The sequence below is a fragment of the Acomys minous genome (assembly GCF_964271855.1).
Source record: "Acomys minous genome assembly, chromosome: 15".
Classification (NCBI taxonomy): Eukaryota; Metazoa; Chordata; class Mammalia; order Rodentia; family Muridae; genus Acomys; species Acomys minous.
This window is the reverse complement of record NC_140497.1, coordinates 15,495,113-15,515,200: the sequence shown is the minus strand read 5'-3', so window position 1 is coordinate 15,515,200 and position 20,088 is coordinate 15,495,113. Positions and strand designations below refer to the sequence as shown.

Sequence of the window (20,088 nt, the reverse complement as noted above, 5' to 3'; positions counted from 1 at the left end):
AAGAAAATGCTTCTATAAGATTGGGCTGTATACAAGCCTATAGGGCGTTTTCTCTTAAATGGTGGTTGATGGGGGAGGTCCCACCCATTGAGGATGGAGCCATCCCTGGGCTGGTCCTTTTGGGTTCCATGAGAAATCAGGCTGAACAAGCCATGCGGAGCAAGCCCGTGAGCACCTTCTGGCCATGGCGTCAGCTCCTGCCTCCAGGTTCCGGCTCTCTTTGAGGTCCCGGCCTGACGTCCTTGGATTAAGAACTGTGATATGGGAGCACAAGCTGAATACATGTTTTGTGACCCAAGTTGCTTTGGTCATGACGTTTTATTAAGCGATAGAACCCCTAACGAAGACACTATGTAAAAGAAAATGGAAATTAAAAATAAGATAAAATTAAGAAGGGTGTGTGTGTCTCTGATATGACATTATTATGAACCAATGACCCACCAAAGATGCCACTGAGTTTGTTTTCTGTTGTCAGCCATCTACTGCTAGGCATGGAGCCTACCCTTAAGAGAAGTTGTTTCCCCAGTGAGACTCCCTTAGAGAAAACTACGTTTCCATTTTCAAGTAGTTATCAACCAGAGCTCGCATCTGGGTTAAGGATGGGGCCATGTGTCCACATCTTTCAGCACTGGGACCCCATCTGCTTGTAGACCGTGTAGCGGCTGTGCATGCTGCCTCAGCTTCTGTGAGTTCATACGTGCATTGATGCTGTTGACTGCAAGAACCTTGTTTTCTCATGTCCTTCCTCTCCTCTGCGTCTTACATCATATTTGCTCTCTCTTCCACATGGCTTCCTGAGCCCCGAGGGGAGGGGATTTGATGGAGACATTTAGAGATGATCAAAATCCATTTAGGGCTGAGTGGCCCAAGGTCTCTCACTCTCTGCATAGTGTCTGACTGTGGGTCTCTGTATTTGTTTCCCGTTTGCTGCAGGAGGAAGCTTCTCTGATGATGGCTGAGCAAGGACAGCAGAACATCACTAAGAATCATTTTGTTGCTCTTTGTGGGGGTGCTTTTCTCTTTTCTTTTCTTTTCTTTTTTTAAGATCAGTATTAGTAGGTTTCCCCCTAGGTCCCTGGACTATCTAGTTTCAGGGTGTTGGTCACCCAAGCAATGTCAGCTATGGATTCCGTTTTGTGGAGTGAGCCTAAAGTCAAATCAGATATTGATCAGTTCTTCCCACAAGCTTTGTGCCACAATTGCACTAGCACATCTTGCAGGCAGACACCACCGTAGATCAAAGGCGTTGTAGCTGGTGTTGAGTACCTCCCCTCCCTGTGCCACAGACGCTAGCATGGAGGAGTGAAGGCCCCATGAAGTCACCAGCTCAGCTTCTCCATGTCCACTGAGTTGAGTAGGTGTTGTCTTCAGCCATGGGGACTTCTTACGTTAGTGAAAAGCAACCTGTAGTCTTGGCAACAGTTTAGACTGTTTGGGGTTGGGGGTTTCCATGGGACCCCTTTGGTCAGCAACTCAATTAGATGTCACCCAATTTCAATACTAGAAGCTTTATTTGGTGACAAGAGATGTCCACTTGGGGGGGCTCTGTCTCCCCCATTATTTGGTGATTTCAGTTAGATCGCCTTCATATATGTCTATACTTGAGGAAGCTTGTACCACATTAGGCTTCCATACTTCCTCTCGAATGAGCCCTAATTTTAGCTGTCTCTTCCTGTATTCTCTTCCCCTCCCCACTTAATTCCCCAGTTCTAGTTCCGTTTCCCCATCCATCTATAACTATCTAGTCTATTTTCCTTTTCTGAGGCTGTCTGTCTGCCCCCCCTCGCTCCCACAATCCTTTACTCTATACCTAACTTCTGTAATTCTCCTCATAGCTTTGTTACCATTACCTTAACAGTTAATATCCACATATAAGTGAATACATACCATATTTATCTTTCTGGGTTTGGGTTACCTCACTCACAATGATTTCCCACCTAATTCCATCCATTTACCTACCAATTTCATGGTTCCATTTTTTAAATGGCTGAGTAATGTTTGATTTTACAAATGCACCATGTTTTCTTTACCCATTTATCTGGTGAGAGACACCTTGGTTTGTTTGTTTGTTTGTTTGTTTGTTTTGAATTTCAGGATATTATGAATAGAGCAGCAATAAACATGGTTGAGCAAATGTCCTTGTGGTAGGATGAAGTGTCCTTTGGGGATATGTTCCGAAGTTGTATAGCCAGAGCTTGAGGTAGACTTTTATGAACATGGTTGTGTTTGATGCACAGAGCTGTGATGTCCTCTTGGTGGATTTTTGCTTTGAATATGTAGTGTCCTTCCCTTCTGATTAGTTTTGGTTTGAAGTCTATTTTACCAGACATTATAATGGCCACACCAGCTTGCTTCTTTGGACTGTTTGGTTAGAATATCTTTTTCCAGCCCTTTACCCTTAGGTGATGTCTATCCTTTATGTTAAGTTGTGTTTCTTGGATGCAAGAGGGCGAATCCTGGTTTTGCATCCATTCTGTCAGTTTGTGTCTATTTATTGGGCAATTGAGACCATTGGTGTTGAGATTAATCAGTGAAGAGGGTTTGATTCCTGTTATTTTGTTGTTGTTGTTGTTGTGGTGGTGGTGGTAGTAGTAGTAGTAGTAGTGTGTGTGTGTGTGTGTGTGTGTGTGTGTGTGTGTGTGTGTGTGCTGGTCTGAGATTATTTTTTCTTTGCATTTTCTTGGGTGTGGTTAACTTCTTTAGGCTGGATGTTCTTTCTAGTGCCTTCTGAAGAGCTGGATTTGTAGATAGATATTGCTTAAATTTGATTTCATCATGGAATGTCTTATTTTTTCCATCTATTGATCATTAATTATTACAAGTTTTATTTCTTTCTTCTGGGCAGAGGCTCTAATACAGTACTGAATGGAAGTATTGATTTCTTCTTTTATGAATCACTTTAGAAATATCTACTGAATATATTCTACATTTTCATGTAAATCCTGTTGTATCCATCCGAATGATCTCTTAGCTTTACCTTTAATGTGTTAAGTTGTATAAAATAGTAAATTTCCTATTTACAATTTACACATTATACAGTTCTTCTGCATAGAGCTGTATATAGTACTTAACAACTTGGGTGAGAAGAGCGAGCGTGCCAACATCCAAGAGAGGTCCCAGACAACAATCCAGCACATGGGGCATAGTCACACTGGAAAAGAGAGGTGTGGCCACCCTGAGGGGTGTCTGGAAGCACTGAGGCTGTAGCACCCTGGCTCCTGTGGGCTTCAGACAAAACAGGCAGAGAGAAGAGATAAAGAACTAAACTCTGCGTGTGATGGGGAAAAAGGAAACTGAAAGCAGGGCGAGTTGTTCATTAGATTTTATCAAAAGTTGTTTCTTTTTCTTTCAGAAGCAAAGCAATGTAAGCATTAATCTGGGTAGAATAAATGTAGACTGATTTCCCAGAGTTCAGAGGACCTCAGTAATGTAGCTATATCAGCCTTTCAAAGCGGATCAAAGACATTCAGAATTAATATAGCCATGGTGGCGCGCTTCCTGAGGTAGCAGTCCACACAGAGTGGAATCCATCCTCTCCAGGCATGGCCAGTCGATTCAGCTTAGGGCTAACAGCTCTGTTGACCTGCTGTGACAAGCCCTAGAGAGGCCTCTGCAGATAGAGAAACTTCTTGACTCGCCTGTCAAAAGGAGTGGTCTCTGCTTTTCTTTTCTCATCTTTCCACATTCTCCCGCACATCGGGTCACCCATATTCAGTCATGTACTGTGTCTATTTCAAATATTTTTAAAGGGATGGTCTGAATCTCTGACTGGCGGTGGGGGAAGTGCAGAAGGCCGAAACACAGGAAATGAGAAGCCAGCATACGGAATGGATTAACAGCCCTGCGAGGCCCGTGCCCTCCTCCGGGGAGCATTTCATCTGTGTTTGCTGCTTCCATTCTGGGCTCTGCCTAGATCAGATCGGGGTGGGGGTGGGGCCTAGGGAAGCAGCGGAGTCCAGGCACATGTGGCCAATTGCTTTTTGCCTCTGGTAAAGTTCCTATCTGCTTGTTTTCCAGATTACGTAGACCCAGACATATTTTACTCAGTCATCCGGATCTTCCTGTCTGGGTAAGTACAGTTCAGTTGGTTTCCTGCCTGAGACCTCTGTACAGGTCCCCAGATTTCTGTGAGGATAGACAGACAGACGCTTCCTGAAGGAAGAACTATAGCAAGTGACCTAAGCTGGCCAAGCCACCACCTGTGTCCACTCTAGGAGGGCAGAACCCAAGAACCATCAAAAGGAAAATGGCTCCAAGGCTGGGTCCTTAAGGGCAAAGCGAGCGTCTTCAGCCCCCAGACTGGAGCCACGGGTTCTTTGAGAATCCCAACTTAAAGACGGGGGGGGGGGGGGGGGGAAGTAATAGTCATGTTTTGCCTTTTTACCCTTTGACCTTTGAGGTCATAGCATCCAGGGATCCACCTGGAAACAAGAGTCCAGACCTTCACCTCACTGAGCAGATCAATGCCTTGATCTTAGACTCTCTCACCTTCAGAGTCTTGAGAAATACAGTTCGATTGCTTATATTCAGCTTAAAGCACAGGTAGTAGCAGGAACAGTTTTTCACTGATCCTGGGCACCCATGTTCTGTCTCATGGCTATACACCTCTCTCCCCCCATATCTCTGTGTGTGCACATGTGTCTTTGTGTACCTCTGTGTGTGGGTGTGTGCATGAGTGTGTATGGGTGTGTCTCTGTGTATGTTCATGTATGTGCCTGTGTGTGTGTGTGAGTGTGTGTCGAGAACTGAGATTTCCATTTCCTTCAAAGTCCAAGACAGGAGTTTCCCTGGGCTGCTGGAGGCCTCCTATGTCAGCCCCTCCCCCCTCACCCCCCCCCCCATACCCCATTGTAGCTCCTGACATAGCAGTGGCACTTGGAATTTTTCTAGAATTACACATTCTCCTGGCTTCTCCTTTCACCTCCAGCCAGGGGAAATTTCTCCTAAATGGGCTTCTGTGGCTGGGTTCAGTCTACTTGGATGAGTCAGAGAAATTCCCACACTAAGGCTAACCTGATTAGTGACCTAATTGCGTCTGACAAGTCCTCCCGCCTCCGCTGTATAATATATCAGGGTGAGGGAAGTGGCTCATAGCATTAAGTGCCCGAGGAACTCAGTTGGGAATCTTGGGGAGCTAATTTTAGAATTCTACCGACCAGTATCTTTCAAAGGAATACATTCTACTTCCTCTTTTGTCAGAGGCATGATGGGAACCAGAGGTAACTTTGTTTTCATCAGAGTAAGTTCCGGTTATGACACTTTGTATCTGGTATCTGCATAAAGGCTGGCCTTCTGCTTCAGGCCCTGAGACTGTTTACTGTGTGGTGGTACTGAATCCTAAATGTCACTATAGTTTCAAAAACCATCTGGATTGTAGGGACTTTCCAGTAGTCTTGCCTCAGTTTCCCCACTCTGCATCCACTTTTTGTTTGGTCTGAGTTTCTCATTCGCTTCTTCAAAACACACATGTTGGGGAGAACTTCATATGGAAGCGAGATGTGTTCTTTTCAGTTCCCAGCCCATGACAGTTCCCAGGGAGGCCAAGAACTATAGAAATGTCACTTCAACTTCCCCTTTCCTTGGAATTGTTAGATATATACCAGGAAAAAGGCTAAAAATAGCCTTATCATTGGGACCGGGAATGAAAATGGCCCCATTCCTTTACAAATAGCATCTCCGCCTGTGAGGGCCTGTGAGAGATGCTCACGTACTTAGGGGAGAGCAGTTTTTGTGTCTCACGGTGCTGCAGAGCACGGAGTGCAAAAGCAGACCCAAGTTCCTCATCATCTGACCTCCGAGCTGGTGTTTGCTGCGTCACCTTCAGCATGGGCTGGCTTCAGCAAAGGCATGCCAGTGAGTCCTAGAAGGACACTGCCCGGTGGCATTCTTGGTGATCACATCTGATCGTTCCCCTTGGCTAGCGGAGGCCCTTTCAAGCCCTTGCCTTGAGTCTTCTGAGTATCATACTGACTGTCTTATGGAATGATCATAATTCATTCATCATTCATTCATCCATTCATTCATTCATTCATTCCTCCATCAAATGACCTATAGTGAGGCTTACCACATTCCAGATACCATCATATGTGCTGGAGACAGCAGTAAAGAAAATCACCCATGTGGTCCTTGTGATTTCCAGATGAGGAGAAAATACTAAATAAACAAACTTCATCAAAGCAAACATCCCGCACAATGTGTTACAACAAGAGGCTGCATGGGGCAATGGATGCAGGGTGCTAGTGGGGCACCCCTAGGTGTGGTGGCTCAGGTATCTTGTTTAGTGACATCTGGAAATACCGTGTCCCAGGTGATGTGTGAACAGATATGCATGGGTAACCAGAGCCATGTGGATTCCTGTTCCAAGCCAAGGGAACAATTGCCATGACCTTGAGGAGAGGGCAGGTATTAAGAGGGTCAGATTGCAGGAGAATGAGGATGCCAATCACTGTGGGGGGTCTCATAGCATGGGCAATGCTGTCTTCTTTCTGCCTGGCACAGTCCTGGGATAACTGGTAACCAGTCTGGGGCTTTAGGCTGTGAATACACCTGCCCCGTTAGGTAGGATGGTGGAGAACAAAGTTAGAAAGAAAGCACGAGAGGTGGCCCCAAGGGGAAGAGGCTGAGATGGAAATGGATGCCAATCACTGTGAAGATGAGGGAGGAGCTGGACCACAGAGAAGTGGGAGCATGTGTGCATGCACAGCTGCTCATTACACAGATGGCAGCACCTGTGCTGGTGTGGACCCTGTCCAATACCCCCACAGGAGTCGTATCTGCATCATCTCTTCCTCGTAAAACACCGTTCTCCACTCTCACTAGCTTGAACTCTATGCTTTGGGCTGTTCACAGGTCCCATTCAACTCCCCTACAAACTAGGGAAACTGAGGCTCAGAAAAGCCTGTACAACATGGCTGAGAAGCAAAGGCATCAGCAGCCATTCTTACTTTCCAGGGTCGATAGAACAATAACCAGCTGGTGTTTGCTTCATGTTTAACATGCTCCAGGTCCCTGGCAAATAGTATTTGGATCAGTTCTTACAACGGCCAATAAGATAACTAGGAGCGGCAATGCAAAACACAGCTCTTATCGCAAGGGAGTAAGAGTCAGCCTATTCTTTGGCCCAGTATTAGTGCCTAGAAACACAGATTCAGGTTGTCCCCCAAATAAGATGTTCCAATGTGGAAATGATGGAAGAGTTTTTGTAGTCCAAGGACAAAAAAAAAAAAAAGTTAGCAATCAAGGAATCTTGTGAGTACACTGATGGGGACCTAAGTAAGGCAAGCAAGTCACAACAAAACAAGGCAAGCTCTGCGCATAGGCCACATGTAGATGATGTATAGTGGTCCTTTCAGCTTCGGGGTGCTGGAAGCTTGTTGTCTACTAAGTCAACGCATTCCAAACATTGCAACTCTCCAAGATCAATCAGCTTTGTAGGATCTTTAACATAGGCATGGCCTGCCCCCAGGAACTTCAGTTCGTGCTAATACTGTGAGGAAGGCAAGGCTCAGAGAGGTAAAAATGCACTAAGCCAGGGCTAACAACCAAGGCACAGCTGTACCTGCTCAGAATACAGACCTTGTCCCGCAGCCCTCGAAACCCTCTCTTCCTGTGTACCTTTTCCTCTGCTTCCTGCATGGACCTCCTTTCAGAATGTGACTGTCCCAGTTGGTTGCTATGGAAATTGATGGGAACAATTAACCCCAAACAGCCACTAAATGTGGCAACCTGGCTCCTTGTTGTGTTTGCGACCTCAGAATATTCTCTGGGGGAGGGCGAGGATGCAGACAGGGAAGGGAGCCTGTGGTTGCTGCATATGTGGAGTCCACGGGTCCCTTCTCTGAACACAGTGACTTAGGCTGACAAGAAGCAGAGACAGCTGTGTAAACCTGCTACTTATCCTGTCACCCAGGGGCTGGTGTGTTCTTTGGCAAAATGGGTAAATGGTGATGGTAGACATCCATGTGATAAAGGAAAACTGGAATGGCCAACTTTGGAATGCTGTATGTGTGTGTTTGCGTGTGCGCATTCGTGTTTGTGTCAGGTCTTATAATGATGGGAGTCTGGGAACTTAAGCCTTTGTTTCTTTAGGAAAGAAGGTTAAAAATTGCCCTGCCCTGTCTTCTGCCAAGGGGTCAGGGTGAGAAAGTGAGTTCATTGCATGTGTTTGTAAGGTGTGAGCACCGCAGGTGTCAGTGTCGTCTGCTGTGCCTCAGTATGCTTCAGCTAACAGGTCAAGACTAGAAAAAGTCATGGCAGGGGGCTAAATATGAGACAGAGAGAGCGAGAGAGCGAGAGAGCGAGAGAGCGAGAGAGCGAGAGAGGGAGAGAGGGAGAGAGGGAGAGAGGGAGAGAGAGAGAGAGAGAGAGAGAGAGAGAGAGAGAGAGAGAGAGAGAGAGTTCAACCAAGGGGGACAAAGAGGGTACAGGGCAAAGGAGAAGGCGCTAGAAGCTCACAAGTGAGCAGGAGCCCCAGGCTTTCTCCTCAACAGCTGGAGCCCCAGGCTTTCTCCTCACAGCTGGCTGTGGGCTTTGGTGCCCATGACATTGGTCACATTGCTGCTCCTGCCAGTCAATACCTGCTGACAAATCACTTGGCAACAGATCTCATTAAAAGAGGAAAAGGTATCGGTTCAACACTATGAATGTTCCAGAGTGTTTCAGGGAATAACGGTTAGGTGTTTGTGTGTGCCTGTGTATGATTGGGAATCTGTACTTGTGTCAGGCTATAGAGTTTGTGATGAGCAGAGGGAGTAAGGACTTGTTCAGAGCCTCTAAACTGTTCTGTGGGTGGCAGCATATAATAGGTGCACATATACGATGGAGCTGTTTAAATCCTGGTTAAGACCAATGATGCAGACTCTGACCCTTGCTTCTCTGGAAAGTCTTTCAAATGGAGCAGAGGAAGGCTCCAATGTGGCACTGTATAAAGATGAAGTCAAGTTTACACCTCCTTGGGTACTCGGGCAAGCTTCACTGTCTTTTCCTCAAGCCAACATGCACATCATGCCTGCTTCCTCACTGGCTCCCTCTCCACTTTTTTCTTTTCTTTTCCTTGCCCTTTCCCAGGTGGAAGGACAACCCAGCCATGCCTGTGGGGCTGGTCTATGAGGGTGTTGCCACAGAGCCTCTGAGGTACTCTGGAGGAAGTGCAGCCCAGAGCTCTGCACTTCAGGCCTTTGATGAGTTCTTGGGCATTCGGCATTGCAAGGAAAGTGGTAAGCAGCAATCTGGCTCACCCCTGCTTTCACAGAAAGAATTACAAAGAGGGGGGGCATTTTTAGTGACTCATAAAACCATATATAAATGAAAATACCCTGAAGTTTACACTTGGTTAAACTACCAGACAGATGTGTGCACACCATCTCTTCCATCATATTAGTCAGTGTCAGGGCGTCAGGTCTCAGGCTCGTTTGGGGTTCAATTTCAACCCTTAAGATATATTGCTGTGATCTGGGCTGTTCCATGTCATGTTGACTTAGGTCTTTAGTCCATAGATTTCCCTTTCTACAGTGGAGTGATGATGTCACAGCCAAAGGGCAGGAGCTTGTGTAGGCCATTCTGAAGCAGCGAGTGACGGCCTGAGCTCCTTTCTCATGAACTGGTCCAGCTTTCCACTGAGTTCATGTGGACCAGAAGAGAGAGCCCATCATTCCGAAACCTTTGCAAATAGGTGGCGCATGCCTTTAATCCCAGCACTTGGGAGGCAGAGGCAGCTAGAGCTCTGAGAGTTCGAGGCCAGCCTGGTCTACAGAATGAGTTGCAGGAGAGCCAGGACTACACAGAGAAACCCTGTGTTGAAAAACCAAAACAACAGCAACAAGTAAAAAATTTTAAAAAGAAAAGAAAAGTTGTTATTGATTTTCCTGGCAGCATAGTGCTATGTCCTTAATGTCTACCAACCAACCAACCAACAACAGCAACAGCAACAACAACAAAAACAACAAAAATACAGGAATTTCATGTTTCCAAACTTTAACTTGAATCAGAACCAGAAAGAATTGACTCTTCGGTCTCATCTGTATGAGCTGTTGTCTGGAACAGTCAGGGTTGTTTCTGATTTTTAGCATTTGATTTTAATCATTGACTCTCAAACAAACAAACAAACAACAAAACAAAATGCCACCAAGAAAAGCAGCAACAACAAAAATCTCCAAAACATAGTTAAAGGTGTAATGATTTTCTAGTAAACACTGAGTTTTTAGTATTTGGCTTTTCCAGGTTTTTACTAAAACATCCACTTTCCAATGACTTCTCTATGTACACAGTAACTTCCATTTCCCTGGCTACCCTACCCCTACACCCCAGCAAGAAGTATCTAGCAAACAATTCACCAGGCTGTTTTGCCAATCGGTGTTAGGGTTTGAGTGCATGCTTATATGTGTGCCTCGCAGCTCTTAGCAGGAAAGACCATGTCATGCATGTTTGGTTTGGGATTTGGACACACAGGCTAGTAGATACCTGTTTAAGTTTATTATCTGGGAGATGCTTGCTTTTTATTCTCGCCTGCAATCTCCTGCCAACACCCAGAAGTGAAGTGTACACTTGAATATTTGGCTGTTATTAAAAAAAAAAAAAGACCAACTACACTGCGTAAGAATCCTACCAAGCATTTCTGGTGCCCATGTGCAAATGCTCTTGAGTGTCTGCCTGGAGCTAAGGTGTTACTCTGGGCTATTTCTTTCAGTAGGCTTCCTGCACAGAATGAGAGATTATATGCCTCCATCCCATAAGGCCTTCCTGGAAGACCTCCACTCGGCTCCATCACTGAGGGACTACATACTGGCCTCTGGTGCTGGGTGCTGCCTGATGGCCTATAACCAGTGCGTGGACGCAATGGTGGAGCTGCGCAGTTACCACATCAACATGGTGGCCAGATATGTCATCTCTGCTGCTGCCAAGGCCAGAAGGGGCATGCCGACCTTATCCCATGCCTTGGAGGACAGGGGCACTGGAGGCACTGCAGTGCTGACCTTCCTGAAGAGTGTCAGGGAGAAGACCATGGAAGCCATCCTGCAACCCAGGGCTTAGCAGTTCATGTCCTGTGTCCTGTGCGTTGGCCCCGTGGGAGCCAGAACCAGGGCCAGAGCACTGCCTGAACCCAAGCAAGTGTTGCTCCAAAGAACACCATGTCCTTTGTTTGTAAACTGTGGCTCCCACACCACCCCAACCCTAGCCAGTTTGCTTGCTAGAAACCTTTCTACTCTGCTCAATCCCCCTGCCTCATAGCAGACAGATGCAGCCATGTCTTCATTCAGTATTCTGTGGGCAAGTCAGAGACATCCAAGCTCAATTCGAAAAGAATCAAGTTGCCTTTCAGCATCTTTTCTTCCCCTCAACCTCTCCTCCTCCACCTCTCTCTTGTCTCCTCTTATTTCTCCTCCACTTTCTTCTTTTCTCACCTCTCCTGATTACTTCCTTTTTCTCTTCCTCCCTCTCTCTTCATTCTTCCTTCCCTTTTTCCCTCCCCTTTTCTCTTTAAAGCATAGTCAAACATGCTCCAGACTGACTTCCAACTTCAACCTGTGATCCCCCTGCCTCAGCCTTCCGAGGTTATATGAATGTGCCATGTGTGTGCTGCTTGCTGTAGGGCTTTGCTCATTTCTCTTAGCCCCTACTGAAGAAACACCCACTGTTTTGCACATACCAGGCAGTTGCCGTACCACAGGGCTGCAGTCTCAGGGGTTGGTGTTTCTGATTTTGAAAGAAAGGCTTGATGAGTTGTGTGGGCTGGCATTGAGCTCTTTAGTCAGTCAGGCCTTAGTCTTTGAGTAGCTGGGACATATAGGAATGAGCCACCGAGCCGTGCAGCTGTGGTTGCGGCTCTAAGGATGATCGTGATGATGGTGGTGATGATGATGATGACTGTTGCCTCCGCCTATTCCTCTTTATTTTTGGTTTTTGTTTTGAGACAAGGCCTTACCATGTTTTAGCTCAGGTTGCTTTGAACTCACGGTAATCCTCCTACCTCAGTGCCCTGGGTACCCAGTGGTTGGATTACAAGCATGAGAAACCACAGCTGACTGTATATCCACTTAATTCACTAAGCCCCGACTGTGCTGGGGGCAGGGACTTTCTGTGACCCATGATAGCCTTTTCCTCCTTGCCCATGCTGAATTGGAGGGGGGCAGATGCTTGGTGGAGATTTGTGGGGTGAAGTTCCCAGCATGGGAGCTATCAGCTACTGACTTGGAACTGATGGGTCTTTCCCCACATGGTGTAGACATTGCAAATTCTATCTTAATTCTCTTTGCTCTATTTTTAGGACAATGTTTTTCTTTTTCCTAGTGACACTGGAAATTTGTACTTGAAAAGTGCTTCAATTGACCCTTTGAAAGCAAGTGAGCCAAATAGGAATAAATAATAAGTCCACATGTTTAGGGTAAAAATAAATGTGGTTTTTATTTCTTAAAATTTCTAGCTCAAAGTCTTATTTTACCTATATGCAGAAACTCCAACCTCACAGTTTAAAGCAAATTTCATTAATTAGGGTTTTTCCACTTTACGAATGTGTGTGTATATTGTACACACCTGCAAGAGACTCTCATTTCATGGTCCTGCCTAGGAACAGAGCATCAGTGAGGGCCATTTGACTATTGCTTGGCCTCTTCCAAATACTTGTCTCCTGTATAGATCCAGGTCAGGTGGACTTCGCAAGGCAGTATGTCCTACCTAGAAAGCCTTTCAGCCCTGATAAACCTGTTATCCCATAGTCCTTGTGACCATAAGGAGACATAAGACTGGTTTAGTGTTTCTACTTTCCAGTGTCTGGAGGCAGAGAGAAGGCTATATTCAAATGAGAGCTCAGCCAGGTCCTACACTAAGGCAGCAGGGGCTCTTCCTGTCTCATATCCTCTGGGCTCCATTTGGCAAAGATTGGGAGGTACTCATGCCCAGGCTAAGGGCTTCTTAGAGTCTCAGTGTGATACTCCTTTGTCGCTGATGCTGCTGGTGTAGGGTTCAATGTACCCTCCTTGTGTTGTGCTTAGAGCTTTAGCCCCAAAGGGTGAGCTTACAATGACCCAGAAAGCCTTTTCTCTTCACCCAACGTCCCTATCTCCTGCTTGCATCTCTTTTGTCCCTCAGCAGAAGGGCACAGATCTTCTCTGGGATGAACCAATGTGTGCCTTGGATCCAGGAAGCGTCCTGGGTAGAATACAATGCCCTCCATGTCCCCACCTCTTGGTGTTCTCAAAGCGTGGGGGCCTTCCATTCAAGACCTGGCTTCAAATTCTGTGGTTCCCATGTTTGAAACAATATGGTTTTTAATCAGTCTCAGAGAGAAATTGATCCTCATTCTCTCATTTAATATGAAACAAAGACATCAAGTCTCAGGGTAGATAAAAGAGAAGGAATACAACTTAGGACAAAGTTTGTTGTGAAGTGGGGCTCAGGTGCATTTCTCAGGTATGTTCCTCATCTGGGGATGTTAGGAGGTAGAAAACGGCAAGGATGTGGTTCAATGTGGCTGACAAGCCTGGGTTCCCGTCAGCTTGGGTCACTTATTATAAAGGTGGACACATTGTAGAGCCTTTTGAAGCCACGATTCCCCCACTGTAGAAAAAGAAACACCCTTATTGCTGTATGAAGCAGAGGCATGCTTTGTGGCCTTCATCCTGCCAATCTGGACATCCCAGCCTGTAGCTCGGTGCCCTATGGAAGCTAGACATATCCCCTTTTGGTTGTGGACCTGCTGCCACCCATGTTGCCCAGCCCAGCATGATGAGAGAAGACCCAACTGCTAGGTAAGGGAAGACTGGCATTCGGTACTGGTTTCTACTGGCTGCGTGTTCTCACACTGCTGTGAGAACCAATGTTCTGATGCCTTCATGTGGAGGAAGGAGCTAGAGTTATTTATGCTGCTTCTGTTCCCATGGATGCCCTGTTCATCTGGGAGACCGTGTCTGGGTTTTCTTGCTACTCAGAGACAAAGTGGAGCTTGGTATCTGATGTGCGGTGAAGAGGAGAGAGATGGGTGTGAGCAGACAGAACAGTGGACCAGGGGCTATTCTCAAAATCACCTAGCCAGTGACAATAAAGACCGTTGACTCTGAGAAAAGAATCCCAGCACTCAGGGGGTAGAAGCAGGAGGATCAGGAGTTCAAGGCCAGCCTAGGATACTTAGAAAAATTGGAACAGAGAGGAAGTCAGGGAAGGAGAAAGAGGGGAAGGCGTGGGAAGGGAAGGAAGGCAGGGGGAGCAGAAAGGAGGGAAAGAGAAGGGAAGGGAAGATAGAGATGGCTACAGCCTAGGCTTACTTTGAATAGGACCGTACTGTACTTTGTCCCTCAGTGTGACTGGACTGAAAAAAATTTTCCGAGTTTTTTTGTCTGCAGAGCAAAGTCCACTGAAAGAGACCCCAGACTCTATCAATGTGGATGCTGGGGAGGTTACACAGGACTGGAAGAGTGCTTTGTTCTGTCAAGCTTGCTCAGTGAGTTTTGTTTGTTGTGGGCAGGGAGGGGACAAATGCGGACAGGTTAGATGCTCTCCGCAGTGAACAACCATGGTGGGCGGTGCTAGTCACAGGTGAAGAGGTGAGCTCTAGGGACAGACAGGGTCACATTCAGCCCTCCTACAAAAAGGTCGGTGTTTGCAGAAGACAGAAGTAGGACCGAGAACAAAAAGATCTCCAAGTCAGTGCAGGGTCGGATCCAGAACAGACACTCTGGTTGGAGTTGTTTCCATAATAACAGTGAGGCGGCTACTACTACAACCACAGCTGATTGTGGACTCTGACCGCCTTGCCTTTTCACGTACTGCAGGATCCACCCACATCCAGATGGAACAGAGTGGATGGGACTTCCACAGGGCTTTCCAAACTATACTCCATCTTATTGTTAGGGGCTCAGTAGAGATGAAGACGTGTGTGCTCTGATTTTGCGCTTTGGAAGCTGAAAGAGCTGTGTCCCTCTTGAGGTGCGGCCCAGAGCTAGGTAGGGAGTCAAGGCTGATTAGAGCTGCTGAGCTCCAGCATGCGACTTGGCTTTATTGCTTTCCTGGTTTTGTTGTTTAGCTATTAGAATCATATTGAGTATTTATTACTCTTGAAAATAACCCAAAGTCACTCCAGCTGGGCATGGATACAACCTTTTAAGGAGCCCGTGTCTCCCGGTCTTCTGCACTGATGACAGGGGCAATGTGAGCTAAGTGTGTCTTGTGCACAAATGAACCAGAGTCCAAATTCCATGGAGTGAGTCTTCTCTGGTTCCTTTGAAAACTGCCGTTCCTTGTTTCCAAGTAAGTGTTGAAGTAAAGACCGTCTAGAAAGAAAAGGGGAGGAGGAGGAAGAAGAGAGAAAGAAAGAATAAAGTAGAGTGAAAAGAAGGAAAAAGGGAGAAGGAAGAAGGAAGGAGGGAAGACAGGCAGAAAGGAAGGAAGGAGCAAGGAAAAAGGAAGGGATTTCAAGATTGTATTGTTCCAGAACCATTTTCCCCGTACCAAACCGTGGCATTGCCTGTTCTCACGCACAGATGTGGTGTTTGCTTTGCTAATGAGGGAGAGGCTTGTCTCTTCCTTTGCTCACTTAACAGCAAACTTAATAAAGAAGTCAGCTTTTACTGCTTTCTGAGACGCAATTGCTGGTTAGTGCCTGCAGTTCAGCATCTGCTTCCAAGGAACATTAAAAACTGATTTCTTGAGTGAGTGTAAGCATCATCAAAAAATAAATGAAAAAAAATTTTGCAAAGTCATTCGCCTTATAAACTCTCAAATCTTTGGGGCCACGTGCTTCCGTGGCAGCTGCAGAGCTAGCACGCCAACCCTATTGCACACTTACCTTTAATCACTCAAATGGCTTTGTTCCCTCTCACAGATAGGTACCTTGTGGGCAACCTTACTGTGCCCTGTGGGAAAGCATGTGCGGAGCCTCAATCTCCTCTCTTGTCCCCTGGACTGCAACCCTCTCACGGGGCTACACTGTTCCCTAACTGTGAAGTGTGTGTGGAATTTACAGGGCAGCATCTCTTTGCATTCTGGCCCCAAGCCTACTAATGTTAGAGATGGGAACGGCTTTTGATTGTTCCAGGAGTCTTGGACCAAACTTTTCCCCTTAGAACCCCAACATTTTAGAGCCTAGGAGGCACAGGAGCCTTTTCTGGCCAAAATATTATAAAAAAACACTTATTAAGTATGCATAATCATTTATTTTATCATCTTCTGACATTATTTCAATACACAAATACTTTCATTTAAATCTCATTTGTCAATTAACACTGAGAGTAGTAATCAATTGTGTGACTAATCAAACACAAATAAAATACATATGTACATGCTTGTTGGCATATAGAGGGAATTTAGAAAATGCAACCACAGCATTCATAATGAGAATAATGAATAGCTCTGAGTCTCAGTACAGCACAGCAGTGAACCCACTGTCAGAGTGAAAGGTCGGGACTGTCATGCAGAGCAGTGGCAAGCTTTAGTCACCACCCTCAGGGAACCATGTATGATCCACGGCTGGGAACCACAAGTCACTGCTGCCCACACCAACGCTCAGATGGGGAGGCTGACAAAGACAATGCAGATAGAAGATGTGAGCCAAATCCACTGGTTACTTTTAGCCCTCAGTTTGGGGCTGTGCAATCTTTGATTCTTTGCTGCAAAAACATAGGGCATTCGCATACTGACAAAGTGAAACTTCTGTCGCTCAAACCAAGAAAGACCCAAATTGTCTGGGGAGCCTGGTTTACCCCTAGACCCACCAGCTTCTGTTTTGTGCTCTGGTATGCGGAAGTTTGGAGTTCCTAGCTTGAGTGGCCTCGAGCTCCTGGGCTTTATAGTTCACTTCCTGGGTTCTTTATGGAATGTGTAATTGGTATTGATCCACTGACTGTGGGAGGAGGGTCGGTGGGGCAGCTCCTGCGTGCGTGCAACACAACAGAGCTGCGCGGAGAAGGATGCTGAGTCAGAGAACGGCCGTATCTGTCTCCTGCTCAACACGAAGTCCTGGGAAGTCTGAGAAACATCATATTCATACAGTGCAGAGGACTTGTGTGTGCCAGGTGTGTGCCCTCCCACTGAGCCACTAACCTTGCCCAGAGAGTTGTCTTTCATCTTATTCCCCTTAGCATGTTTCCTGGCACTCTGTGCTGGTGGAGATCAAGAAACTATGGAGATGGTTTATTGGCTAAGAGTGCTTGTTCTGCAAACATGAGGATGCGGCTTCAAATCCCAAGCACCCATGAAGAAGTGTGTGTGTGTGTGTGTGTGTGTGTGTGTGTGTGTGTGTGTTTCCAGAATGGCAGGGTGGAGACATGATCCACAGAACTCACATGCCAGCGAGACTCTGTCTTAAGGCAATAGGAAGAGAGTGACAAAAGAGGACACCTACAGTCCCCCCACGGTCTCTCTATGGACACACATACAGACATATGCAACCCTCCTCTCCCACATAAGCTGTAATATAGAAAGAACCTCAAGCATGCTAAGCAGAAACTATGGCTGAGCTCAGTCTACAGTATATTATCTGAGAATTTTAATTTGAATGTGGACTTTTGGGTCATCGTGTAAGTAGTATGACTTACTGAAATAATTTGCTGCACTGCTACTTTGTAACTGCATAGCATTTATATGCCAACATCCCTTTGCACTCTGACCCCAAGCCTAGCCAATGTGAGAGACAAAAATAGCTTTTGAGTGTTTAGTTTTTGCTTGCAGATCTGACTATTTGCCACAAGAGGGCAGTAGCAACCTGCAAATCTTTATGGTGCTTGCAAAGGCTCTGGATTCTGAGCTTCACAGGCATAATATTCATATTTTTAGAAGCCTTTCTTCCCTCCACAGTAGCCCTGAGAAGACCTTGAGAAGTTATTTCACCCCAGGTGCTGCCTTCAGCCAGAACCACATTAAATCAGCACAGATGGCTCTCTCTGGGCCCAAGGGCAAATGACAGTTTATTTGTAAAAGCTAAACTTAATAATTATAATGACATACAATAGATATGATATAAGAAAACACTGATAGATTTATTTTATCCAGAGAGGAGTTCTCCCCGCCTCCATGAGCAGTGTTATTTGAGCGTTCAAGAAGCTTAAATGGAGACAGATTAGGAGATTAGTAACAGGACCAAGCATTGGAGAGAAGATCACACAGTCAGTCACACAGGAAAAGCCGCATGGTTGCCGGGCTTAGAGAGCAATTATCAGTTGGGGTCTTGTCTAAAAAACAAAAGAAAAAAACAAAAGGGCAGATATATTATCACAGAAATGAAGTCTCTTTCTCTTTGCTCTCCCCTTGCCTCAAATGTGGGACAGGTGACCCACGTGGACCGCGTACTCTGTAAAAGGCCAGTGTGTGCCCAGCCTTTCCCCCTTAAAGTGTCCTGAACCCCACTCTAGCTCAGGATGGGCCCAAGGCACTGACAGACCAAGGCAGTGAGTTGATTACCCTGGCTATTTATTTTCACAGAGCCCAATCTTATCCTAAACTGCCGAGCATGTTGAGGGCCTGGAAGGAAAGCTTATGCCTTTGTTTTAAGGCATAAAATAGTGGAGGAGCTCCCGTGTTTCTACCCTCCCAGACTTGTCAGCAAGGAAGGCTATAATCTATATGTCTTTGGTTGAGGAGGAAAAAGAGCTGCTTTCCCTGCCTCTCTCTCTCATTTTTAGGGAAGTATTTCTGTGACACCAATTTCTGCCCTGGCCACCATGGAAGACCTATGTCATGGTCCAGATTATATAAATAATCTGTGTGTGTGTGTGTATGGGGGGGTGCATGCATGTAGGTGCTCGTGGAGGTCAGAGGACAATCCCAGGCATCACTCCTGAGGATCAGCCACCTTCTTTCTTTAGACAGGGTCTCACCTGGGCTCACCAACTGGTGTCAGTGAATTCTACCATCTCTGCCTTTCCGGAACTGGGATTATAAGTGTGTACTACTTTGCCCAACTGTCTGTTTGTTTTTTACACTTATTTTGCAGTGTGTGTGTGTGTGTGTGTGTGTGTGGTGTATATGGACATGTTCATGAGTGCACATGCATGCACAGGTGGAGGCTAGGATAGGCTATCATAGGGTATTTTCTTCAATCACTCTCTACATTAATTTTTGACACATGGTCTCTCACTAAACATGGTTCTACTAGGCTGGCTGGCTACTGAGCTCCGGCCATACTTTTCCCCCTTCCAGCTCACTTCCTCCTTCTCCTTGCCTTTGTGTTGGGGTAGAGCCAGAGGCACCATCACAGCAGGCTCTTCATGTGGGTGTTGGGATGTGAACTTGGGTTCTTATGCCATGAGACAGTAGCTTTCTGGACTGAGCCATCTCTCTATCCCAGGCTATCTCCTCTTAAAAATCTAAACCAAATCACTTGTTTTGGTGCACTGCGGTATTATCAGAAAGAACTGCAGACACTGGGATGTGGCCCTGCCATACAGCCCTTGCTGTCTATGAAGGGACCTGCTCCCATTCTCAGCACTGGCAGAACGCACAACAAGACAACAGCAACACTTCAGGTACCAGAGAGCCTGACAAGTAGCATCAGGGTCCCAGAGATAGCCACTCAAGGCCCCTGGCCCAAGGGCTACTTTTCTGGGTGAAGACATGTACGGTCTTGATGCCCACCGGGCCTGGCTAACCTGTGCAGTGACTCCGATCTCCCAGGCTGGAGACCTTCTGAGCATCTGTTTTTGTGAAAGGGAAACAATCCTCAGAACAACAGCTTGTTCTTCCTTCCTGTTCAAAACTACCAAGGGATGCTATTAACTACCCCAGGTAGTTGGTGAGATTAGGGGGTTCTCCCCTGCCTCGTGGCTGAGGGCTACAGGAGTGGCTCGCTTCCTGTCTGCCCTCCAGGCAGTGGAGAAAATTAGGGGGGAAAGCAATCATCTCTGTTTTAAGAAGAAACTTCCGAGAAGTCCAATGCATATATTTTTGCTTTGCTGTCTCTTACTGTTGAGGACTTTGTGGTCACAGGGGAGACTTCTGAGTATGATCATTACAGGGAGCAGCCATGCCCGAGGCAAAATGTTATGACCTTTAAAGACTGTGCGTGTGTGGATGATGAATGACAAAACCTATTTATCCTTTTTAAAATTTAAAATTGTATGTGTGGTGTGTGTGTGTGTGTGTCCTTGGGGGTGGGGCATATGCACA

At 46.3% G+C, this 20,088-nt stretch overlaps 1 protein-coding gene across 5 annotated transcripts in view; it reads left to right on the top strand.

Annotated features, from left to right (window-relative positions):
• Nucleotides 1–12,365, top strand: part of IDO2 (indoleamine 2,3-dioxygenase 2) — a 48,551-nt gene extending 36,186 nt beyond the window's left edge. For 4 of the 5 annotated variants that reach the window (XM_084758125.1, XM_084758124.1, XM_084758122.1 and 1 more), the window contains 3 exons: nucleotides 4,018–4,069; nucleotides 9,067–9,215; nucleotides 10,685–12,365. In XM_084758125.1, coding sequence (XP_084614251.1) covers nucleotides 4,018–4,069; nucleotides 9,067–9,215; nucleotides 10,685–11,028 — 545 coding nt within the window. In that variant the 3' untranslated portion in view covers nucleotides 11,029–12,365. The remainder of the gene's footprint in view (nucleotides 1–4,017; nucleotides 4,070–9,066; nucleotides 9,216–10,684) is intronic. The other variant, XM_084758123.1, reaches the window with a different exon arrangement.
• Nucleotides 12,366–20,088: the final 7,723 nt, after the last annotated feature.